The sequence below is a fragment of the Centruroides vittatus genome, unplaced genomic scaffold, assembly GCF_030686945.1.
Source record: "Centruroides vittatus isolate TY-2023 unplaced genomic scaffold, ASM3068694v2 contig_345, whole genome shotgun sequence".
NCBI lineage: Eukaryota > Metazoa > Arthropoda > Arachnida > Scorpiones > Buthidae > Centruroides > Centruroides vittatus.
The window spans coordinates 2,208,931-2,236,824 of NW_027122170.1; the positions used below are offsets into that span (position 1 = coordinate 2,208,931).

Here is a 27,894-nt window from a genome sequence, read left to right on the forward strand (position 1 = left end):
TGATTTATTGCTGTAGCCACGTGTCACATGCAACAAAGAGGGGACGAGAAACATCGCCCATTTCTGTCTTGTTGACTCTATTGTCTATCAAGTTACTGTAATACAAACGTTTATTTCTTCCTTGTTGATATATATTTTAACAATCATTTCGAAGAGATCGTTGCGGTTGTTGACCTTGGAAGCCTCCTCCTCCCTCTTACCTAAAATACTTACATAAAATTAAAAGGTTTATAAAAAGAGCGACACTACTAAAAAAGAGAAAGGGGGGGTTTAGACCCTCGCATATAAATAATTGATAAGTCATGTTTTAACAAATCTAATAAATGAAATTTTTAAATTTATAACTTTTTTGAAATATTATATTGATACCGGACAACTTTTCATTTATTTAACAAAATTTATTTTCTTTCTAAAGATTCATGAATAAAATTAAATAATAATAATAATACTACACTAACAGTTTTTCTGCAACTATGCCTTGATCTTGTCTGTTATGGTACAGTATTACTTGGTAACATAATACTTTAGTTAATATTAAGTACTAGTATTAACTAAAGAAGATGCAACATAAGAATAATAAGAAATTTAACATGACACACAACTTTCTATTCATTATTAGATTCTTGAAGGTTACTATTAAAAGAATTTTGAGGACTAAAAACTAAGTTTACAGCTATAATTATTTAATTTAGATTATAAAATTTAATTATTTTCTAAATATTTATTATAAAAAATTAATATCGTGACTACAAAATAATTACTGTATATATAAATTGAATATTATTTAGTTGCTGACTAAAAATTGATTAATCAAGAATTTTAATTTAACATTGTATTAAGAAATGTGTTCAGTTCTTTCCTTTATCTTTTATTTTTTCAATGTAATAATCAAGTTAAAGTTAATTTAAATTTTTAAATAAATCTTCTTAGATTAAATTTTTAAGATATATACAGTGTGAGTCAAAAACATACCAACAAATTTTGGGGAGTTACAGACAACACCAAAACAATCACTTTTTGTTAGTAAACCCATGTTTGCAAATGAGTCATTTTAGGCAATAGAGCAAATTAAAGATATACTTTAGAGCCACTATGCACCTACAACAAAGTTGCAGAAGCCAGTGAGGATCCAAGCATTTTCTTTTTTTTTTTATTTGTTTTATTGCTTTAAAAGAAAAATTATCGTTTATTTTGAAGAAGAATTTTGAATATGTAAATGAGTAACAAATGAAACTTAAGGAACTAAGATTGCCAGTCAATAGTAAAAACTATATCTTTTTGAAAATTTTCAACAATCTTCATTGGGATAAAGATATCTTTATTAATGTTTTTTTATCACAACATAAAAAAAGCAAGAAACAAAAATAAAAAAATACTTGGATTCTCACTAGCTACCACAACTTGACTGCCAGTGTGTGATGACTCTAAATTAAAACTTTAGTTTGCTCTATTGCCAAAATGGTTCATTTGCAAACATGGATTTATTAACAAAAAGTGATTGTTTTGGTGTCGTCTATAACTATCCAAAATTTGTCAGTATGTTTCTGAAACACCCTGTATAAGGAATGATTTTATTTTATAGTAAAATGAGAAATAGATAGTATGTATTAAATGTAAACTTATTTTTTACAGGTTCATCAAAGTATAATAAAAGAAAAGACTATAGTGAAAGCTAAAGCAGATGAAACATTTGCAATTCAAGCAGATGCTCAGAAAGACCTTAAAGAAGCACTTCCTCAATTAACATTGGCTATCATGGCCCTAGACGCAGTAGATAAAAATGACATTGCAGAAATAAGAGTCTTTAGTAGTCCTCCCGAAATGGTTCAGACTGTTATGGAAGCAGTTTGTATATTACTAAACAGGAAGTAAGCATCAGATTTTTTGAAAATTAAATTTAGTTTTTGTTTTTCAAGTGATTATTCCATCTTCAGTCTGAAATTTAGATTTGACTTTCATTAAATTCTCTAAAAGTAATAATATAGTAATCTGTTAATACTAACAAAATTATTATATAATTATATATGAAATGATGAATAATAATTACTTTTGCATATAAACTTCCTTGAATTGTTTTGGATCAACTAACCTGTATTATACCTTTATTCATTGTAAATTATAATATAATTTTATACAAGGTGTTCTGCTCAAAATTACCCAATTTAATTTGGTTATAAAAATTATTGGTTAAAGGAATAAGTTCACCAAAGATTTTATATGAGAGAAAAACTTGCCAAGTTTCATTGAAAGAAATCACCACATCTCTATGTATGCTTCAGCAATAACAACGACAACATCAAAGCATTAGGCAATTTCCTGCTATGTATGCCGCACCATGTCTTTGTCACTGTGCCGCTGAGAGACATGGCTGCAATGATGCACGCTTGAAGGTCTCTGACCGAAGTTCCATAAACCATATCTTTCACATAAGAAAGATATGGTTTATGCGTTTCTAAGGGCGTCAAATTGGGAGATTTTGGCAGTCACGCTTTCAAACATACCAGAACATAACCTGTGCTTTTTCCTGTGGCAAAGCAATGCCTGGACAATAATGCTCATGATTCAACTTTTGCATCATCTTGCAATACAAAAAAAAATCTATAAAACTTGATGAATTTTTCCAGGAGGTGCCACTTGTTACTTTTATATATTTTAAACCATTCATTTTTTATGGCAAATTAAAATCGGGTACTATTATGCAGAACACACTATATTCTAAAACTATGTTGTTTAATCTTGAAACTGCTCAAGTTGGAATGTGTAGATTTAAAAATGTGGCCACTCATTGATTGGAGAAGTCAGAATCATGGTCTTCTCATGGATGCCCAGGATAAGTCATGGGATGGTAGTAGTGTAGGCAAATTCTCTAAGCTGGTAGGCAAATGATAGTATCATTGAAGTTAATGACTGTGCATCTCAAAGTGGCCCTGTATACCTTCAAGAGCTCCAGGAATTGAAGTTGCACCTTATTTTGTGCATAATTGAGAATTTTCATTTGGTCAAAGTGGACCACAAAACCAGGATCACAAACATATGCTGCCAAAGCTGTGGAGATGTGGCTCTTATTTATATTCACCTGATATTCTTTCAAATGGCTAGTGATATGTCTTCTAGTGGTTCCCACATACTCAAGTAATCTATTACATCTACTATTCTTGAGTGGATGAAATATACCCCAATAAGTGTTGCCAGTTGGGAGGGTCCTTGGCATTTCTGATGAGAGAGAATATGGAGGGCGCCTTTTGAAAGCCAGTCAAAAGTTGTTATGTCTGATGATTTCCTTGTATAGAGGGGCTAGTAGTTCATTACATGTGACAGTCTTGTATGATTTTACATTAGTGAGGTTGCTTGGAATGCTGTCCATGAAAGTTGTGTGAGAAGTGGTGGAGGAAGGTGTATACTGTGTCTGGATACCCATTGAAGATGTTGGAGAGGGTCAATACTGTTCCAACATATGAGGCCAAGATCCATGTCTGCATTGTGTGTGCATTTTTGTATTTAGAGAAGCCATTTGATCTAGTTGTTGTGTTTCTTTGGGATGCATATGGAGAGTGAATCAGCCAGAGATTACTACCATGTTGATAGAGGATAGGAGTTTGGGACTCATTTTTTATAATTGGTTCTCTAGGTGTATAAGCAATACGGAACCATAAGCAAATTCTGTTCTATGGAACCATAAAGTTTTTCAAGCAGCCTTCAAGGATTCCATAAATTTGTTTATAAGAAATTTTTATTTTAATTATTTCCACAAAAAATAATGTAAAATAAAATTTTCTAAACTATATCTTATCAACCTATAAGAAGCTTTATTATTTAGAAAATATAAATACCATTGAAGTTTTTTTATGTATTAATTATTTTTTAAACTTTAATTAATTGGGGATTCTGCAAAAGAAAAAAAATACTCAGAATGAGGATTCCATAGATGTTAAGATTGAAAACTACTGCTTTAAAAGAATAACCGTTCTGAAAATGTTTTAGAGTTTTTATTGCAAGATGTCTGCTATAAATAATAGTTATATTAATGCAGAAATGAGATATTTATTCCATTAATGTTTAATTTATAAATGATTGTAATCAAAGTATTCCTAATTTTTCAAGTTATTATTTTTGTTAAAATCAGTAGCGATATTAAAATATATTTTATTTTATTACAAAGAAATGAATAAAATAAAATAACAACATTGTAGTTTTTTAAATTTTTAAGAATTTAAATTCTTAAGTATTAGAAGCATATTTTTATTACCATTATATGAATTTAGGTTAAGTTCATAAAGTTCAACAAGTTAAATGAGAAAGATGTCATTTTTATTTTTCTTTTGCTGGACATTCTGATCAATTCGTTTATAACAAAATGGCTATTTCTAAAATCAAAGTTGTAAATGTTGCAAGTGCATGCTTATCCAAACTGTTTTTCTTAGATTGTTTATTGTGGACAGTTATTTGTATTATTTCACTCTTTAATCCACAACTTATACACTTCAGTAGACTCAGAAATGTCAATATTTCCAGATGTCATTTTTTTGCAATGTAAACTAACTCTTTTCTTCATGAATTTCGCAAGTTTCATTTGAAACATCATCAGCATCAAACCATGCACACCAAATGGAATTATTACTTTATGACCAACTCATTAATAATTCATTGAACTGATTTGATTTTATGAACATACTCATAGTTAGACATACAGATATAAAAAGAAATTTCTGTTTTGATCTCTAATATATCGGAATATATTGAGTCTGGGTGTAAATGAAATAAAGGACTGTACAATACTAATTGAAACAAGACGACGACGACTTTAATAAAATCAAAGATCAGGGCTAACAACAGTATGGTTGACGGGTATACCACGTTTACAATAATAAACAATTATAACCAATACAATAACTGACGAACAATAATTCTACAAACAAATAAATTATTGTAAACGAATATACCACGTTTACAATAATAATCTTACTTCATTCCGTAAACTATATACTGTCCATAGATACACACCACGAGGTCGAGGATGTCCTGTTCTTACGGATGGAAACGGATTAGCTTTCCACGAAGAAAAAAAAAAAAGTTCTTCAGCACGTGCGACGGTCCCTTTTATATTACCCGTCATGCACGAATGCTCCCTTCCTCACGTGACTTGTCTTTGGCCAATTAGCCCACTCTGACCGGTGTAGACAGGAACAGTGATACAGTATACTATTCCGCAAACAATCATACAAAAAGTAGATCTCGACACGTAACGAATGATGTTTTATATACACAATATAATATATAACTATACAAACAAAACAATAAGGTAATGCAGCACTACATTTCATTTAAAATTTATATGTAGCTAAACTGATAGTAAATATCAATTTCAGTTTTTAATATCAATATTTGTAGTACATATTTCTCTTATTCCTGTAGCAGTATAGTGTATTAGCATTGATCTTAAAATTAAATTACATTAGATAAATACTAAAAGGTGCAAGGAGTCAGATTAAACAATTTTTGAAACAAAATCTATCTCATTTTCAAATTCTTAATCAGAGAGTAAAATTGAACAGAGAGTAAAATTGAACATTAACTAGAACTTTAAATATTCAAAATACATCACAGGTTTTAAAAAAAGTAACTGACTTAGCATTGCACTTTAATAAATGATTTTCTTGTATAAAAAGAATTAAATTATATTGCCAAAATTGCCTTATATTTTTTTATATATACTAAGGCTTACATTTAAAATAATTACTTTATTTATTTGTTTTTCTTCTAATGTAGGTAAGATTTTAATACTTAAAATTTATGTAAAATTAAAAACTGTTGCAACAACAACAACAAAATGTAATTTACTGCAAAATATAACTTTTATTTATGTCTTCGGATCACTTAAATAATTTAATAAAAAATTTTTTAAAATAGACCAGACTGGGCTACTGCAAAGGCCATGCTCGGAGAATCGACGTTTTTACGCCGGCTCCGCAATTATAACAAAGATAATATTTCAGAAGAAATTTTAGAAAAGTTAAAAAAATATATAGAAAATCCAAAGTTTGTTCCGCCAACCGTTGCCAAGACATCCAAGGTTGGACATTTTTATTATTTAAAATTAATAAAGATAAAAATAACAATTTAAACTTGTGAATTATCAAATATCCTTTATTAATTAAGAATTAAACAGTTTTTGTTTCAGTAGCTATTAATTATAGTTTGAATAAATTATGCTAGGAATTAAATTTTTTAATAATTCATCATCAGATTGAAAAATATGATGATAAAATATAAAAAAGATAATTGTCAAGTTCTAGTAACATTATATGTATTTTTTTCTGACTAAAGAAATAGGTTTTAGTAAATCAGTTTCTATTTTCTTTTCTAAACCAATTTTTTCAATAAAATATTTTAATCCTATATGTATTATGCTCTAAGACTGCTGTTTAATATCGGACTTATTATACAAGACAAGGAGACACATAGATCAAAAGGAAAATAAATCATTTTTCTTTCCCATGTATATATTTTATTGTGGAATGCATTTTGGAGCAAGCCACTCGTCAGCCATTAGAAGTAAAGTTGGATGATGAAATCTAATGGCTCATATATGAATAAACAGTTTCCACTATAGAAAAGTACTCAAAATCAAAATCTCAATAATTATCTGTTAGTACATTTTATAGCAATTTTTCTCATTTAATACTGGGCCATATGCTCATTTTTGCTATATTTTTGATTAAATAAACATTTTTAGATTTAGTTTAGCTTACAAATTGAATATTTGATCTTTTTGGAAACTTTTATAATTTTAAAACATATCATTGTCCTTGATTTTTAATTTGTTATTTTAAAATATATATAAATATATAATGTATATAAAATATTATTAAAATATTATATATATAATATAATAATATATATATATATATAATATTTAAAATATATATAAATTATCATAATTACCACCAATATTTGATAAAAATTCAAGTAAGTTAAAATGTTGTGATTATCATTTTAGCATAGTCTCGATTTTGAATTAACGTTAGTGAAGAGGAAATAAAAGTTTATTGCAAAATTCATTTTATAAATAATATATTATATTAGATGTATGTTATAAGTATTAATATAAGAGCCATTACATTAGACCATCTGTTTAATATGACGTAAGACCATTTTTCACTTGCAAAACTGTCGACATGCGGCGAAGCATTGACTCAACAAGGTGCTGGTAGGTAGTCTGAAGTATCTGGTACCAGGCACTCACCAGCTTGTCCTCCAGTTCCTGAACATTGCAAGGTTGTCGTGTGGCAGCACAAATTAGATTTTCCTCAATTGGATTGATATCAGGTGAATTTGGAGGCCAACACATGTCTTGGAATTCACTGGAATGTTCCTCAAACCATTCCATGACAATTCAGGCCTTACGACATGGTCCATTATCCTGGTGATACAGACCCACCAGGAATGTTGTTGCCATGAAGGGGTGAACCTGGTCTGCAATGATGTTTACATAGTGCACAGCTGTCTGGGATTGTTTGATGGGGATGATGGGTCCTAATGTGTCCTATAAAAACAATTGCCCACTCCATAATACTGCCTCCACCGGCTTGTATCTGTCCAACTGTGCATCTGACTGCCATGGTTTTTTTTTGGAAATCAGTGTATCCACACTTGACCATCAATGTGATGGACCAGAAAATGTGACTCTTCAAACCAGATGACTTTCTTCCATTCTTCTAAGGTCCAATTGCAATGCTCTCTGGCCCATTGCAGATGCTGATGTTGATGACGTGCTTAAGTGCAGGGACTCAGCTGCATATGGGCAGCTACGCAGGCCCATAAGCAGAAGGGTTCGCTGCACTGTGTGCTGAGATACATTGTCTTAGCCATCACTGTTGTATCTGCTGGTGATTTGGGCTGCTGTAGCCTTTTGGTTGCAGTGAACAATGCATAATAGTCTCCACTTCCTTCTGGAATCAATGAACCATGGACAGCATACAGCTGGCCATCACTTCCCGTTTCTCCATCTGTACCCCATTTTTGGTAAGTACTAACAACGACTGCATGTGAACAGTCCACCAGTCGCACTGTTTTTGAGATTGATGTTCCCAGGGGCCTGGCCATAACAATTTGTTTTTTATTGAAGTCTGATAAATCTGCTGCTTTTCTCATGATGCAGCCAAAAACTCTACATTCAGAAACACAGTTAACTGGCTGTTTATAGATGGCAATATGAGCTGTGCAAGCACCATTGTTTTGTCTCCAGGTGACTCACTACTCTAGTGGGAGGCAGCGCCATAACTAGCCTTTTAGGCACCCGGTGCAAACATCTGTAACTATGACCCAAAACTTGGTTCAGGTCATTTCTGCACCCCCCAGGGTCTTGTAGTGTCATGACACTATGTTGTTTTATTCCTTCGGTAAACTCCGTATCGGAATTTACCGCCTAGTCGCGTACTTGTATACTATACTTAGTTCCGTTTGTCACGTACCGGGTTTTACCGTTGTTGTTTATCGTGATTGGTCTATGTTTGTGACGTATGGCTCGCGTGTCTTTTGTTCAATTTATTGGCGCGGTATATAAATTGTGGGAGCGCCATGTTCGAGGCTCTTTTTGTTTCCTTCTGGTGGACTATTCTTCATAGGAAGAACTTCAAGGGACTATATGAGAAGAAAAGGAGGTAAGGAGGGAGGAAGTCTGATGTAGCGAGGTTTGAGTTGTGAAGGGCAAGAAAAGCAATCCATCGTCATCGAGACGAAAACTTTGTGTGGACCTACGACGGTTACATTATATAACTTCTTTAAAAACGATTATTGCCGATCTATAGTTATTTCTCTCATTCGTTGGGAGAGTTACCAGCGATCGACCAGCATATGTGTCGTCAATGTAACTTTTGTAAATAGATTTAATCATAATTGTAATAGTTAGTATTAGGCTTAGCATTAGACTTAGATCATTAATTGCATTCGGGTAACAAATCATCCAGCCGGTGGAAGGATTTGTCGATACAGTCACAACGTGTAAACCTCAATATGTGTATGTATGTTATTAAAATTAATAATCGCCATATTTTTTGTTTGAGAAAAATCCTTATCGGTCTTACCCCCCCCCCTCTGTGAGCTTCGGCCATTCAACAGATATCCAGTCTACACCCTGTGCCTGGGCATCGCTGGCACCGCCCTAGTTACAGCACTGGTGGGAGGTGGTCATAATGTAATGGCTCTTTGGTGTATATATCATTATTTGATTAAGTATTTAATATACTGTTATATTTATACAGGCTTGTAAGTCAATATGTATGTGGGTCAAGGCAATATATTCATATGCTCATGTATATAAAGCAGTTCAACCCAAGAGAGAGAGGTAATTTTTTTATTAATAGTAATTTCATTGGTATTGAATAATGTATGAATCTTAAAAAATCATATACTAAAGAAATTATTTGTTGAAGTAGTTACAATTTACAATAAAGCATCAGTTTGAACTGGATTAAGTTGCTAAATACTGTTTTTCATTGAATTGAAATATTTAAAATTGTCAAATGGAAGTTGAATGTTTGGCATGATAAGACATATGTGAGAAACCTTGGGCAAAGGGTTAATCCCTACTGACCACTTACTCGGCAACAGTCTGCAAAGACCACCCACATTGTTTTGGATGGCTTTTTATCAAGTGGTGAGGGAGGTGAGCAAGTCAACAGGTGATTGGGAGTGACAGGAGACAAGTGAAATAAAATAACTAAGCATTTATTAAAGTCTAAAGTTAAATGCAATTAAATACTAAATATATATATATATATATATATATATATATATAAAGGGCTGCTCTAGGCTAAGCCTATTCCCGTTGCTGGAGAGAGAGAGTTCACAATTTACTTACAAAATACCTCTATGTGGAAACGAACGGTGTGTTGATCAGTTTGTTAGAATCATAGTCCTAGATGATATGGCGAGCTGTATGGAAGTTCAAAGCTGTGATCTGTCTTCTATCGGAGTCTTCTCCTTTTCGTTGAGCCAGGAGATGAATTTATCACATTGACAAGTGTAACTTCCATTGGATTGCCTCAAGCTTTCGGGGCTCAAGCTTTTATTCGATTGTCGTGGGAAAGGGATCACATGATCGTCCGTGTTGATGACGACAATGCATTTTCTGATATCTATGTGTCAACTTTCCCATCAGATTGCTGACAATCGGGATGACCTTTAATCTGAAACTATTCAATAGTTTTTTATCAACGGATGTTTACAATCTTTCAAAAAAAATTTGTGTTACATTTTTTTCTTGGAAATTTGCAGATTTCACATACATATAGGGTCTTTCAAAATGAATTCTCCATTTTAAATTACTTTAATTATAAGGAATTTAATTATGTTTAACTAGTTGTTACCCGCAACTTTGCCCATGCAGATTTTGCAAGAAAACATCATTTATATTTAGTATTTCAACAACCATAGCAGTTGTTATATAACACCTACCACTGAGAATGATGAGAATTGCTGAGAATCAAATGAACTGTTTTCAATTTGATCAATTTTCTGGAACGTTTACAATAATTCTATAATCGAACCAATATGCAATAATAAATTCAAATTTAAAACAGTTCGAACATTTGGTTAAAAAATCGAAATATATAAAAATATTTATAACAATGTCTGAAATGTTATCAATTTAATACACCTAAATACTCAATGAAGACTAAATATAGTTAAAAACAAAAAATCGCATCTAAAATAGTACAGTAGAAGCTGTTCTTCAGGTTAAGCATTAATGCTCTCTCTCTCCCTCCACAGGAAAATTTTGAAAAATCCCTTCTTAGTGTGCGCTTTCATGACATACCCTAACTGTGTACTGTAGGATATGCACGTGGTGAGTGATTCGTAATGGAATATAACACAAAATTATGTTCTCGTCACCCGTGTTTATTTACTTTGCAGGATTCCTTTACACTTCCGACACTCCTCGTTTTTACAATAATAACCCTTTCCACACATAATTCCGGCAGATGCTCGGATAGGATCGTTATGCGACCTCGCGACAAAAGAATATTCAGAGCGTTACAAAATATAAGAACTAAGACTAATTACTTAAAACTACTTATATGACTAAAAAAGATAGGGAAGAAAAGATAGACAATAGGATAGTTGGAAGTATGATAGAAAAGAATGGGTACCCAAAGTGTCAACGATCTTGGGGTGATGGTTGCGAATACTAGATTGATAATTTTCAGTGTTGTTGATTTTGGACGTCTCTCCAATCCTCCCAATAAAGTTTTTCGAAGTTCCTATATCAGAATATACTTCGGATTTCTCACGAACGTTGGCTTAGGCTTACCGTCCTTTGTCCTCCAGTTGATGCTAGAACAACCTGGAGGTCTTCACAATACGTCCTGTCCCTTCGACGTCTCAGTCAAAAAGTGATCTCTCCTCCTCCACTTAGCCCCCAGGCTACCACCTCTCCTTTGTATTCTAATTAGGTCACCCCCATTTGAACAGGGAAGGGTTAGGGAAGACAGAAGTTTCTAGAAAAAGATAGACAAAAGAACTAACAAAGAGGAAGAAAATGGACTAAATACTAAGAGTAATATATACAAAAATATACAAAATAAGGCACACGGCCACAGTACCAAATTTCACCTCTTCAGGTTCATCAGTTTGCTCTGGGCAATGATGAATCAGTCAGTCATGACAAGTAATTGTATATATTAAGATTATTACCCAAGAAGTATGCAACATACACTGATTGGTAGAATAACTGTCCGGGTTTTGTCTTCCTTCTGCATTCAAACGTCTTATTGTCTACTACCTCTAGGAAGTGCCAAGAATGAAAATGGCAACTCTTCAGTAGAGAAGGTATTTTGTATACTGCAGTTCTCAAAGTCAGAATCACTCATCATTATACAATGTGAGTAATCTGCCAGAGCTGTAGAATTGGACTGCCATGGGAGATGATGTCTATGCCATAGTAAGTGTAGGAGGAATTTGAGTATCAGTCATACACAAGGTGCACAAATTGAAAAATCGTAATGGATAAATGTGAAACTTGGACAGTTTTCCAATGTTTTAATGTATATTAAGGCATTCTCAGATAATAATTAACATAATTACAATAATTTAAAATGTAGTATTCTTTTCAGAAAACCCTTTATGTATTTTTATTCTTATACAGTTTTTCTTGTAATATGAAGATAAACATAATCTTTCTTTATAAGCCATGCTGTAAGAAAGACATACTAGATGACTTCAAATTATGTATATTTTTATTATTATGTTAATTGCCTTTAAAGATATAATTTTTGGTGTTATAGAACACAAAAATAAAAGAAATTTTAATTTATAATAAAACACTTAAGTATAAAATATCCATTAAACAAATATAAATGAGTATAATGAGGTATAATGATTATAGGTGCTCTTATTAATACATTTCTTTATATATTTTTAATATATAAATTCTGTATGGTTTAATATATTACATGTTTTTTAAGCTCATGTCAATAAAAGATTTGACTGTACTGTGATTTCTGTTATTCAGTATTCAAAAAGTGAAGTATTGTATTCTGTTTCAGTTGTTCTTTACGCAATCTGCAAAAATATTTTCTTTGTAAATAGAATTTTTTAAGATATTGTAGATTTTAGATCAGTCTAATATACCCCTGAGCCAAAAAAGTCAAAAAATTGGGGAAAAATTCCATCAATGTAGGTGAGCATGTGTGTGTGCATTGGCATCTACTGTACTTTGTTTAATATCTCAGAATGGGGTAAAGATTAAAAAAATGAAATTTGGCATGGTAACTTGTATATGAGGGGCATTGATGGTATTAAATTTTGGTGGTTTAAGATCAGGAAGTTGGAGCAATAGAGAGGGATTGAATGTTGTATCTTGGATGGAGTTAGATTTAATGAAAATTTTAATACAATATATGTACAGTACTCCTTTATATTTAAAACTGTATATTAAATATATATTACTGTCATATAGCAGATGTATATGACTATTCAATGAGCTTGTTCAAGTTAAAAAGTAGTAGTAAAAGTAGATTTTTTTAAACTGGCATGCCAAGTTTGCTTTGTACATAGTAAAGAAATTCTTAAATATTTATCAATTAGACGTTTAAATAAAGAATTAAAAATTCTTATTATTACAGATTGGCAGAAGTGGAACGAGAACTTAATGAAATTAAAGCTACATTAAAAGAAAAGGAATTAAAACTTGCCGAAGTCGAAAGCTATATTAACGATTTAAGAAAAGAGTATAAATTGAATTTAGAGAAACAAGGAATGTTAGAAATGGATATTACACAAACTGCAACCCAATTGAAAAGAGCTTCTCAACTTACTAGTGCACTTTCAGATGAAGCAGAACGATGGAAAATATCACTTCAGGTATGGAAACCATTTAATCGCTTTTCATTCTCACAATTAATTTATCAAAATCTGAGATTTCTATTAACATACAAGAGCAAAAAGAATCAGTTTAAAGAGCCAAAGTTTGAAAATTTATATTATCCACAAATCCATGTATTATTTCTAATCATAACATTAACACAGTATATCAATTTTACATCATAATTATTATAAAAAAATATCTAATGTTAAAATTCATATATAAAATAAAATTATTATTTTATAAAACTAAATAGTAACTTATATTAAATTTCCAAATTTTTAAAAACTAATAATAAGCAAACATATATTAAAAATTTTTAATGAAGTAACCAATATATCTTTAACAGATGGGTAATATTGGAGAAACACTAACACTGTTGACCTAAGTTAATGGATCATCATTGGGCATGAACAGATGTAAGAACAATGTCAATGCCCCGTTCACACGTGTCATTTTTGGCCCATTAACCAGGTCAAAAATGTTAGCATTTTTTCAACCTTATCAAATGTTAAAGGTGTATTAGTTAATTCATTAAATTAATTACAGTGGCAACATTAAAAATATTTAATTCTGAATTTTATAATCCATTTAGGAAAATGAAAATAAACTAGCTGTTGTAATTGGTGATTCTTTATTATCGGCAGCATGTATTGCTTACTTAGGAGCTTTTACCAACGAATTCAGAGCATCTGTAAGTATTTTCATGTCTAAATTTGTAAATGTATTTTAGAAATGAAATATATTAATAAATATTATAATCAAGAATTGGTAGCAAATTAATGTGCCTTTTTCTTTAATAGTTAATGTTATGTAAAAAATCTGTTGTTGGCATTTTAGTAATTAACTTTTTATAAATGAAGTAGAAATATAATATTAGATATCAAGAGATATTTCCAAATATAAATATTAGCTGAATAAATACATAAATCTACAGTATTATTCATTGAAAATAATTCATAATCTTAATGAATTTTCAGAACTTATTTTCCTCATATAATTTTTAAATGTGATGATAAAAATTTGGATTGGATATTGTTTAGCATTCACCCAGAACATTTGATTCCTTTATGTATGAATAAACCACAAAAAATTGGCTATCTAAAAGCATATATGTTATCACTATAAAAAAGTGAATTTCAATGAAAAAGTCATCATAGAAGTTCAGAGAACAGCAGGAATTTGAAGTATATTCACATCACATTGTTTTGCTTTACACTAATTTCTTGTGTCATTTTTTTATTAATTTTTTATGATTCTTGAATTTTTACATTTTAGTCACTTTTATGAATCCCATTGGAAAAAGTTCTGGAGAAATTACTATCACTTTAACATGCAGGAAATAGTAGCACTAACTCTTTCTATGGAACCAATTAATACCCATGAAGCTTAGTGGTCAGTAATGTATCATATTTAATTGCTAAGGAGATTTGAAACAATGATTATAATGTTCTTTTTTTGTAGATACTGTGTCAAAAAAAGATATCTTTGACCCTCTTTAAACTAAAACATTATGCTTCTGTACCATAATACAGTGAGGTAAACGTTGTTGTATAGGAACATTTTACAATCGCAGGGCATTTTAAGAGAGTAAAGCATTTCCAAGGAACTCAGACACTTTTAAATAACAAAAATCAATCTGTTTTGTAAGACTTTATAAATGAAAGGAATGATTTTAATGGTATTATACATAACAGTAAAGAAGAGTAACCATCCCTAATTTAAACAATTTATAGAAAAGTATGCTAATAAAAATAGCCCTAATGAACCAATGTTGAGGTAAGGGTAATTGAAATTAATACAACAGTTGCCAGTCTGTAACAATCCATACTTTCTGTGCAAATGAAGCCAACATTGTTGTGGTGCTAATGGCAGGATTCATAGCAGTTGCTTTGCATGCAAATTTGCCTTTGCTTGTCATCTACCAATGAGATATGGTTAGAGACAGTGTTCTATAACAAGCCTTTCATTTTTCTTTGATGGTGGACAAAGTTATTATTGCAGCTGTTCATGCTTGTATTACAATCAGGCAGGGGTGTCGAGAGTTGTTGCCAGACCCAGGAGTTAACATTTACACTATTCTTATATACTTAACTAGCAGATAGGCCCGGCATTGCTCGGACAAAAGTAACGATAGCGAAGATTAAAATTATTGCATTATAGTCAACCTTACCCATTTTCACAGAATGCAAGAATTGGGTTCCCCCCCTGTTTCCAGACTAATTAGAGAATTTTTAGATGGGTCTAAAAATATGTTTGATTTCTTGCAAAAACGAAAAAAACTGCATCTGCGTCTTGCACATCGCTTTCTCTTAACAATTCCATTGTTGACACTTCCATTGTTACTTAACACTTCCATTGTTGATGGAAGTGTTAAGCCTTAATCCTGTCCCTCTCCCCATGAGGAGGAATTTCAAAAAATCCCTTCTTAGTGTGTTCTCGTGATGTACCCTAACTGTGTACTACATTTCAACTTTCAACTCCTAACCATTTTGACTCTGTGCTGATTATTATTATTATTATCAACTTGTCTCAATTATATATATAGATTAGTGCATAAAATAAACACATTGTGGGATGCTGTACAGGCCCCTGTGAATCCCAGACCTAAGAAATTTATTTCATCATCATCCCTCTCTTTAGCCATGCAATCAAGCAATCATGTCTTGGTAGTGTGTGTGTATGTGTGTGTGTGTGCTCTCACATATCCACTGCACCCAATACTTTTTATAGTTGGATCAGAATGACCAGATAGCAGACAATTCAGCAAAATGGCCATTTTGTTTTGCTCAACCAAATGACACAACATTTCTCAATTTTCATAAACTGTGCATAATGTGTTTGACTGTGTCACACAGGCATTCAAAGAACAGATTTGTGCAGTAATGGGAGAATTTTGTCTGGATATGTAATGTTTTTGTCAATGAGTGTGTGAGGGGTTAGCCAAGGGTACAGAATTGGTTAAATTAATTGGCATCTAGTTAGTTAAACTAGTTCTTGATTGTCCAAGGATGGCTTTATATAAGTGAAAATAAAAATGCGGAGAGCGATGATCTCGTGATCACTTTTCTCCTACATCAGGCTCCTGACACCAGTTAATCAATTTCCCACGGATTAACACGCATAACAATTATTTAGAGATGTCTATGACGTCCAAGTGACAATGTCTGTATTATATCATAGGAGGGGTTATCTCAAGTGGAGTGTTCGTGAGTGGTAAATGTTTCGAGCTCAATTAATGAAATCATGTTAAAAACAATAACAATTTAATTAAATCAAAGGAAATAAAAATTAGAATATACATACAATTGATAGGAGAATACAAATAAATGGAATTACAAATGATAAAATCTAGGCCTATTTTTGTGGAGATACTGAACTATCTATCTTATATACTAAGCCCTATTTGTGGAGAGAGTTTAAATTAATATAATTATACTACCTTCACTTAGGTTTGATCTTCCTTAATGCGGTAGCTCTACACTTAGAATCTTGAGGAGAAGATAATCTGCAGAGGTATCGAACTTGTATGGCGTATGGCAATTTCGGGTCCTATTGAACTCTGATGAACTGTCAAATTTGCATGGCAAATTCTCTTCCACGAACTGCGCAGAAAGGCGGAAAAATCATTCCTTTTTATAGAGACGACGGCTGGACAGACAGCCAAGTTCCATGCGCGACCACTTATGACTCACTTCAAGTCTGCCGTTAGGAAAGGAAATCAACTTCCTTTCTATAACAAAAGTATTATACATTCGTTGTTCAAATAAAATTGTTTAAAATTATAAAATATTAATTTTCTATTTAAATTTAAAACATTAATTTCACAAATAATTCCTTTAAATAGCCAACCCCCAAATCTCGATTCTCACAAGTGTATATTATATTGTAAATTTTCTGTCAAATACAATTCTTTAGATAACATTGACACTTCACATCAAGAGAGAGAGAGAGAGGGATTTGGGAACTTATGGGTTGGAGTAGCTTTGAAGATATGTACTTATGTTTTTCAAGCATCAAGAATTCAAGTCTGGTAAGATCTTGTGTGTTGTGACAGTTGTGGTTCAAAAATGGAAATAGAAGAATTTATTGATTTCTTCACTTTTAAATGAACAGTACTGTGATATTTAAAATTTTATGATGGTTCAGCAGAGTAAGATCAAATACTTCTTTCTTTTTTCAACAATAAGAACACCTTCCCATCTTTTTTCATTAATAAGTATATCTTTGATTTTTGAAAACATTCTTCCAGATCATTCTTGCAAACTGCTTTTGATGGGAAACTGAGACACTTCTCTTTTTAATTGGATCTTCCAAGTGTCATATTATTGTATACAAGTTTTTGATGTATTATACAGTATTTAATATAAACTATTACACAATGATATGCTTGTAATAATAAACATGCATATCATTGTATAATAGTTATCATTTTTATTACACACACCATACACAGTGTTAGGAAATATATATATGAAACATATTACAACAGAGTCATAATTAAAGATAAAACATTCATCACAACAGATAAAACATCACATTTATTGACAAATAAAATAAATGTTTTGTAGATAGTTATTTAAATAACCCTTTGAAAAACTGATTGAAACAAAAACTTTTTCAAGAAATGAAGATGCATTACATATATCACATTTGATGATTTTTCATCTTCCATGTTCCTATTTTAGAGTTTTTACAGAGAGATTTTATTCTTGCATAAGCATTTTATACCTACAATACTTACAGAAATGAATAAGATATTTATTCCGCCTGTTTCTCTTTTTCAGATGTTAAATCAAATACCTTACAAAACTCTAGAAACACTAAATTTTAGTACAGTAAATGCACCTTACAATAAAAAGCTGCAATGTTAAATATGCCATATAGAAAGTTTTTACATAAAGATATGTCTGTGAAGTTGATATATATAAATTGTTTTGGTAATTGTGCCTTGATTTCAATTTATAATAGAACATGGCATAATATCAACTACATATCATATTTAGCTCCATACCACATTGATAACATTAATATTGAAAATAGTTTGGCAGCAGTAATGCTTAATTTTAGATTTTTAACTGTTGGAAATTTATACACACTGTAACTTGAGCCAGTAAAAATATATTAAATGTTTAATTATAAGATAAAACTAATAATCTTTTAAATTTCAGATTATTAAGGAATGGATAAATAAAAGTATCAAACTCGATATTCCAGTTTCCACCGAATTTAATCTCATCAGATTCATGACCAATCCTTATGAAATTCAACAGTGGGAAAGTTATGGGTTACCAAGAGATGCCCAATCTAGAGAAAATGCCATTTTAATTACTAGAGGAAAACGATGGTCTTTAATAATTGATCCACAAAAACAGGTAATCTTAATTAAGTCATATACAAAGTTATTTAATATTTAATACATTTTTTTTGCTATTTGGTTGTATACAAGATTTACATTTGTAATTGATTTTACACATATAATCTATCAAATGCAATATTTTTGCTTCTTAATCTTGAAAATAATTAGTCATTAATTCAAGAAATGAATAGTAGAAATCTGTGAAAACTATATACATTCTAAAGACCAACAACTGCCAAATTATCGGGCTAGCAAATGGCTATAGTAATATTAATAATTTAAGTTAATTTGGTACTAGAATTAGGCTCTAGTACTATTTATATATATACATTCTTTTAAAAGTCATTAGAATTTATTAAAAATAAAATATTTTTTTCATTGTGATTATCTATTCAAAATAAAATTAAACCCACCTTAGAAAATATCTTTAATGTGGGTTTAATTTAGTGTTTCTGTCTTCTAAACATTTTTTATTTCTTGAGAAGAGAAATTTCAGGAGGCTTTCTCAATAAATGTTGCAAAATTTATAAAATAAAAATGTATTTCTATAAATTTTTTATTCTTTTATGAAATTATATATGCATTTTGAGAAATGGCTCAGCAATTTTATATTTATGAGGTACATCTAAAACTTAGAGTCTCAAATTTGAACTGGACATGGAAATGTAAATAGCTACCTAGTAGCACATAATTTAGCTAGCAGGTGTCTTCTACTCTTGTGCAATTGGTAAAGTCAAAACTAATAGAGCATATAATTTATGATTTTCTTATCTATGAAGTCAAATGCTTCAGCCTAAAGCTGGAAGTGTGCTATCTTTGAGGTTTGATGGCTTTGTAGCCCATATTCTTGTGTGCAATGAACTGTGCACATATTTAATTACTTTATTAAAGATACTTTTAAGAAAAAATGGTTAGTAGCTTTCTGAATTAGCTTGTTAGCTAACTCAGAAAGCAATAATAGTTAGCCAGTTGTTAGCTAACTATCATTGCTATTGTTATGTTCATTGTTCAGTTTATTTTTCCTTTTTCTCATTCTGTATTTGTCCTTTTGTTGGTTTAGTGTAATACTGTATTCATTTCAGAATGGTGCAGTTAATAAATAAATATGAATCTAAAATGCAAATAAAAATTCTATGTTAGTGACTTTTGTATATACATTTCTATTTATGTGCATGTATTAATTAGTGATTTCGTTTTTGACAATTATTTAAAATTAATTGTTAACTAATTTTAAATAATTATCAATGACAGTATAATTTTGGTATTGTGTGTGTGTCTATAATATATATATATATACAGGGTGGGCCAACGAAAACAAAACGGCAGAGTGTTCGTGTTCATCCAAGCTAATCGCTCGGACAGGTCGATTTTATTCTCGAGGGGACATCTTTTGCAATAAAGTTTTTGCGATTTTGAATAGAACAGACAACAAAAATTTTAAAAACTCATTTATTTTGTATTAACTAAACAAACATTTATTTCGAAAAAAAATGTTTGTTTAGTTAATATTCAGATTCGCAAAAACTTTATTGCATAAGATGTCCCCTTGAGAATAAAATCGACCTGTCTGAGCGATTTGCTTGGACGAACACGAACACTCTGCCGTTTCGTTTTCATTGGCCCACTCTGTATATGTATGTATGTATATATATATATACATACATACATATATAAACAAAAAATTATAGAATGCAGTAGATGTTTATTAATCTGGCACTTACAATATCAGAGTGATACAGTGGTGCATTATAGTTTCATGGGCACTTGGGAAAATTTGAATTAGGAGGCCCTATGTACAGTGTTAACTGTAGACACTTTTCTTTGGGGGGGAATTTGTGGGAGATATTTTGTATAATATTACCACTCAAAACTGATTATACTTGAATTAAAAACTCTAAACCTATAATCCAGCAATTTTTATAATATATGCAAACATTTTCACCCATGTTGAACAAGGCATGTATTATAAAAATTGCTAGATTATAGGTTTTAGAGTTTTTAATTGGGGATATTTCCTTATAAAAGATTGGTTTGGGACCCGAAGTTGGTCAGGGCACCAGGCAATTACCCTGTATTGCCCATAGGATGGAATGGTGCCAGATTTGAAAATTCTAGGTTATTGGACATTTTTATTTTCACAAAATTCAACAAGTAATAAACACTGCACATATAACTAATATCCAACAAGATGAAACTATGAGAAAACATTTTTTTAATCCATATTTAATGGGAATGCAGTTTAACAGTTAGTCTGATGATGCCCATTTAAACACGAATGAAAACATTTGCTTTTTCATAGTTTCTTCTTTCTGAATATTGGTTATATGTACTGTTTTTATTAACATATTGAATTCAACTACTCAAAACTAGGTATAAGTAATTTGTGATCTGAATGTTGCAGACATTGCTGTATATTTTGTACTATTGAGTGCTGCTGTGTACTTTCAAATTTGTTTACACAAGTTCTTTAGTCAATCTGTAACAAAATGAGTCATTTTACTCAATCACATTGCTTTTGATCCCATAGTCAACTTCCTAACAAGTGATTGTATGCATGGCTGCACTCCTCCAGTTTTGCCTTGATTTCTACTCAGTCTTTAGCTTTTCTCATGTCCAAAAATTCCAATTTAAGGAATCAGGATCAAGAAGCCAGATCAGGAGTTTGGCTATGATTTCTGTCATCCTGGAAAAACTAAGATTCTTGCACCTCCTTTCTTGTTTTGGAAATTTGACAACAGGCGATAAGTCAGTCTGCACTATTTCTAGTTTACTTCCTTCTTAAACACTATTTTTTCTCAGCTCCTGGTAAGGGGTGCTGATAAATTATCCCTTATAATTTTCTAAATAATTTGAATTATTACATACTCTATCTGATGAGCAGATAGAATTCACATGGTATTACTCTCACTATTCCCCTCCTTAATTCTCACATTTTCATGTATATAATTTTAGTTATTTTTATGTCCTGGTAAATAAATGAGACAAAACTTATGTATGCATTATAGTTTTCAAAACAAAGTGAATAATAATCAAAAATAAAACAATATTTTTTATAGAAAAGTAGGAATTTGTTATTTCTATATATTAAATTGTACAATGTGTTGGATGATACATTTAAAAATATGCAAAACAAAAATATTTCATACAATGAGGAATGTGACATTTCTACATTGTCATCTTCTTCCATAATGTCTTCATGTAGCAAAAATAAATCTCCTTCATTAAATTCCAGTCTTTTAAAACTCTTATAATCCATTTGGCAAGTTTTTTCCCAGAACTTTCACTTTCCTGCTTACTTGCTTACTGACTCATTTATCAGTTCCTTTATAATATTTAGCTTTAATTTTGCAAAAAATGTTTAAAGCATCCACCATGTTTTCTTTGTCGCAGTAAGTCAAAAATGCATACTCATTGGTACTTGATTGTTTGCTGTTCTTTCAATTAGTCATATTTTCTTTGGAACTTAGGTGATGAAAGCTTGAGAAAATTACTTTCATACTTATATAAGACAATTTTCATTGACTGCATTGAAAAAATAACATTATTTTGTTATTTTCAAGCAGTTTGCATAGATATATATAGTATTTTTATGCTTTTTGAATAAATATAATGTCAGAAAGTTTATCTTGTGTCATTTATGTATCAGGATATTAAAACAATTTAAAACATATAAATGAGAATTAAAGAAAAAAATAAAAAGTAATACTTTGTGGATTTGATCCTTTGATCTTGAGAGTGAAAGCCATAAGCTTTACTAACTATACTACAGCAACTGTTATATTTCATCTTCCTCTGATAACTTATATGCTAATAGAACTACAAAACACCCAGTTTTAAACAATATTATCTTGAAAACTAAGGCTATGGATGAAACAATGAAGTCCAGATCAATTATTTTCTGTGCGCTTTCACAATGTTAAAGTTTGTCAAAAGCTACATCATGATCGGGCCTCCCTTTGTAAATACATGTTAAAATTAAAACTTCATTTTAAATTTGATACTTGAGGACTTTTATATATTTCTAATGTAATAAACAATAAATTATATTATTAAATTTATTATTAAAATAAAACTTTCTATTATCTTCAGGCTAATCATTGGATAAAATGTATGGAACAAAACAATAGCTTGAAAGTATTAAAATTCTCAGATGATGATTTCTTATTGAATTTAGAAAATTGTGTAAGACTTGGATTACCAGTTTTAATAGAAGAGGTATTTTTTTTATTAATATGATATATTAAATTTGATTTTTTATATACTAAATTATAATAATTTCCTCTGTGTTGTGATATTAAATTAACATATGCAAGATCATTAACAATTCAGAGTGTAAGACTATGTTTATTTTATTTTTGATTTAAAAAAAGTAGAAGAAATACTTTGACATTAATTAAATGTTTTGATTAATATAATTTATTGAGCCACAACAAAATATAAAGTAACATGAGTAAGGTTAACACTTGATAGAATTGACAAAAGAAAAATTTTACAAATTGTGCAGTACAATAATAATCTTTAAAACTGTGGTTATTCAAAAGTTATAATTGTAATGACAATAAAATTTAGTTTTTTCAACAATAATAAATCTAGCTTATCTCAAAATACAACTCATATACATTATTTAAGCAAATCTTCATTATGCTGTATGGACTTAATGGTTTCTTTCTTTTCTCCTTTGCTTTATATTTTTATTCGTTGTCTTCCTGTCTTCCTGGAGCATTTGAAAAGGATAATTTCGTTTTTTTTTTTGTTTTTGTTTTCTCTCTCTCTCTCTTTCTCTATATATATATATATATATATATATAAAATACAGGTGCACCCCCAGTTTATGACCATCTCACAGTAAAACAAACTGCAGATATGACCATCATATATTTCTGTTAAATCGCACGAGTGCATGGCCAATGAAAAGACAGGAAATACAACTAAAACAAAGCTTTATTTTTAATTTTATAGGAAAAAAAAACAATATTAACAAAACTCTTTTCTCCTTCTTGCGTGATGATATGCAGGATTCTTTTAGGACTTCAACTCGAGACCTCTCACACGTGTAGACTAAGGAGGGGGTAGACAAAAGGGAAAAACATGTGGTGTCACACAAAAGAAATACAACTCATGATAATGAGTTACAATGAAATATTATCCGAAATATTATAACTAAGACTAAAAACTAACTTACAAACTATAGAGGAAAAAGAAAAGATAAATAGATATATAGAAGCATAAGAAGGAAAGTATAGGGGGTACCCAGGATATGGTATGTCTTCGAGATCTTTGGGTCGGGAATTATGTTCAAGTTGTTGGCTAGTATATTTCTTCTTTTCCACTCAATATTCCGAAGCTGTTCAAAGAGTTCCTTGTATTCGGTCTTGGCACGTAGAGTTCTTTCTTTTCTCTTGCAGATGATTCCAGTTCTATCTCCGTCCCACTGAACGAACCATTCGGATCCTATATCGCAGTCTGCTCCGTCTTAACTCCTCACCCAGAATGACCGTTACTCTCCTCTACATGCCTCGGGGTCTTTTCTCTCTATTGTCTTTCTCCTTAATTCCTGGAACAGGTGTGCCCCACCCATAAGGAAAGTGAAAAATCGAAAGATCGAGAAATGGGATGTAAAGTACTATTTTTAGTATCTTAGGAAACCGACACTAACTGCGACTGGTAAAACTTTCGTTAACCTAACGAGTATTTAGCGATGTAGCTAAAATTCGTCGAGGCATTCCAAGAGAATAGGTCCAAATTAGATCCTATTTCGAGTGATAGTCGTTCCGATCTCACCCACGTGTTCCACGTCCTTTGTTCGTCGGACAAGATTAACGAGGAGACTGATTCCTTGGAAACACTATATTTTATTTCTCCGCGACCACGGACTATTTACAAAGGTCTAAGTTAAATAATTGTACAAATATGCATTCATCGTCGAGACTGACTTCGGAAGATTGGCGTAACAAAAGCGAAGGTCAGCGTACAAAAGCGTCTCTCCAAATCAGTGTCCAAGGACCAAGTGAGGACAGAGAGGAAAGGTCAAGCGGTGGCGCCCTCTGCCCTACACACTCCTCCTTCCAGCGGTCCAGCGTATCATATCCAGGAAGCGAACGGGTGGTCGGATGACGCGTCCTGATGATGTTTGTCTGCCTGTTGTCTTGGCGGGTGATGTTGGGTGTTGGTTGACGGATGGGATCGACGTGCTTGTAGGGTTCATTCCGGTAGTGACATCTTCGTTTAGAAGGAATGCGGGTTTTAATCTGTCTATCGATACCCTTTTAGGAGAGCCCACGACGTCTATATCGAAAACTTGTTGAAGCGGCGACGTACGTGGTAGGGACCAAGATAGGCTGGACGAAGTGAAGGGTGTGCTGCTGGGTTGAGTACAAAGACATGCGAACAGTCTGTTAGCCGTTTCGAGACGAAGGTCGTTCGCTTCCCATGATGAGATGTTGGGGATGGTCTTAACGTACGAAGGAATCGCTGCAGTTGTCGCATGAACTCCGTCTTCTCCGCCGCCGGGGAATCCACTAGAAGTTCGCCTGGTAGTTGTAAAGGAGCGCCGTACAGCAGCTCAGCTGGGGATGCTCCAATGTCTTCTTTGATGGCCGAGCGTAGGCCTAGGAGGACAAGAAGCAAAGCTGTGGTCCATGGGGTCGTTTGTTGCAGGTATGCTGAAAGGGCTGCCTTTAGAGTGCGATGTTGTCTCTCGATTAACCCGTTAGCTTGGGGGTGGTAGGCCATAGTATGACTGATTTGAAAGCCTAAGTAGTTGCTTAGTGATCTGAACAACTGGCTCTCGAATTGTCTACCCTGGTCTGTGGTGATTTTTGTAGGAACGCCGAAGCGTGCAAACCATGTGTCGATTAGTGCCTTGGCGACTGTGTCCGCTGTCTGGTCTGGTAAAGGCGTTGCCTCCACCCACCTCAAAAACCGGTCGACGGCGGTAAGAAGGTACAGTACCTCGATCCTTCTGAGAGTGGGAGCGGGCCGACTATGTCGACGTTGATGTGTTCAAATCGTGAATTTGGGACGAGGAACTTCGATAGAGGTGCACGTGTATGTCTGTGGATTTTCGCCTTTTGACAGGCCATGCAAGATCGTGACCATGTCTGACAGTCCTTTTTTATATTTGGCCAAATGTACCTCTGAGTGACCAGCTTGGCTGTCGCACGGGCTCCTGGGTGTGATAAGTTGTGGGTGGCCGAAAATACCTCCCGTCGGAAAGAGGGAGGTATGTAAGGTCTACAGTGACCGGTAGAGATGTCGCAGAACAGGGATTTTGTTGAACTTGGGAGGTGCATAGTTACTATTTTGAAATTTGGGTTTTGTTGCAATTCTGATAGTTCGTCATCTTGTTGTGCATCTGCGATGGCGTCGTAGTTAATGGATGGTGCGCCAATGGTGTTTATGCGGGACAGGGAGTCTGCAACGACGTTGTCCTTGCCGGATATATGCTGTAAGTTGGTTGAAAACTGCGATATATAGTCCAATTGGCGGAGTTGACAAGGCAACGCTTTGGCCAAATCTTGGAGGAAGGCGAACGTAAGGGGTTTGTGATTCGTATAGATAATGAATGGCCTCCCTCCACTAGATGCCGAAAATGCTTGATGGTGGAGTAGATGGCTAGCAGTTCTCGGTCGTATGCGCTGTACTTTATTTGAGACTTGGTGAGGGTCCTGGAGAAAAAACTAAGGGGTTGTTTAACGCCGTCGAGCTCCTGATGTAAGACGGCTCCAATGCTAACGTCTGAAGCGTCTATGGTTAAGGAAAGTTTGGCATCCGGTGCTGGGTGGGTGAGGAGGGTGGCTCTGCTTAAGGCGTCCTTCATGTTGTTGAAGGCGCTATTTGCTTCTTCCGACCAGACGAGGGGTTTGGTGCTGTTTTTGGTATGTCCACTCAACATGGCGTTGAGAGGGACCTGCAATGTGGCACATCCTGGGATGAACCTATGATAAAAGTTTATCATTCCTAGGAACCGTCGTACTGCCGTAGCTGTCTCTGGTCGCGGGAAATTTTGGATGCATTCCACTTTCGCTTGTAGCGGCCGTAGGCCTTCTGGCGTTATCCTGTAGCCCAGAAATTCTATAGATGTGGCGCCGAAAGTACACTTAACGGGGTTAATACATAACCCGTACTCGTTTAACCTGCTGAAGAGGGTGCGAAGGTGTCGTTGATGCATTTCTTGGTCCGGAGAAGCAACAAGAATGTCGTCCAGGTAACAGAAAATGAAGTCAAGGCCAGTGAGCACCATATTCATAAACCGCTGAAAGGTTTGGGCCGCGTTTCGTAGTCCGAAAGTCATAAAAGGAAATTCGAACAGGCCAAATGGAGTAATGATAACGGTTTTAGGAATGTCGGGTTCATGCACGGGTATCTGCTGGTAAGCGCGTACCAAATCTATCGATGAAAAGATCTTCATATTATGTAGGATGTGGTTACAGTCAGTGAGGAATGGAATTGGGTATCTATCCGGAATGGTGATGCTGTTGAGCGCTCTGTAGTCCCCACACGGTCTCCAATCTCCCAACCTTTTCTGTGTCAGGTGTAGCGGACTGGCCCAGCTGCTTTTTGAAGGCCGGCATAGGCCCTGTTGGAGCATAAATTCGAATTCCTTACGGGCTGCCTTTAGTTTCTCTGCCGAAAGTCTCCGTGGTCTGGCGAACACAGGTGGGCCTTTGGTTTCGATGAAGTGTATGATGTTGTGTTCCTTGATCTTGGTGTTGGTAATTGATGGCCGCATTAAGTCTGGATACTCGGCAAGGATTTTTTGGTAAATAGAGACGTCTTCCAGTATTTGGATTCGGGCTGTGTCATAGGGAAGGAATTTGGCATTCGTGTGGAGATTCGTAACCCCGTCAATGAGCCGATGGTGGCTGCTGTCGACTAGCAGGTTGAAGTGAGATAAAAAATCCACACCGATGATTGGCCGCTGGACGTCGGCTACGACGAATATCCACAGAAAATTTCTTCACAATCCCAGATCTAGGTTAAGTAATTTTTGGCCATAAGTCTTGATCGTTGACCCGTTGGCTGCGAAGAGCTCGAGTTTGTTGCAGTTGCGCCTTTCGTGGGGTGCTGGGGGTATAACAGAAATGTCCGCTCCCGTGTCCACGAGGTACAGGGTTGCTGTGTCCTTGTCACTTATATAAAGGCGACTCAGCTCAATTCCCATTGTCCCTGT

General features: G+C 33.1%; 1 protein-coding gene across 3 annotated transcripts in view; it reads left to right on the forward strand.

The window, feature by feature from the left end:
* The window catches only part of Dhc16F (Dynein heavy chain at 16F), a 383,439-nt gene that overhangs the window by 265,521 nt on the left and 90,024 nt on the right, over window positions 1-27,894 (forward strand). For all 3 annotated transcript variants that reach the window (XM_067269011.1, XM_067269009.1, XM_067269010.1), the window contains exons 46-52: window positions 1,633-1,868; window positions 5,908-6,070; window positions 9,261-9,343; window positions 13,125-13,362; window positions 13,959-14,057; window positions 18,535-18,738; window positions 22,812-22,937. In XM_067269011.1, coding sequence (XP_067125112.1) covers window positions 1,633-1,868; window positions 5,908-6,070; window positions 9,261-9,343; window positions 13,125-13,362; window positions 13,959-14,057; window positions 18,535-18,738; window positions 22,812-22,937 — 1,149 coding nt within the window. The remainder of the gene's footprint in view (window positions 1-1,632; window positions 1,869-5,907; window positions 6,071-9,260; window positions 9,344-13,124; window positions 13,363-13,958; window positions 14,058-18,534; window positions 18,739-22,811; window positions 22,938-27,894) is intronic.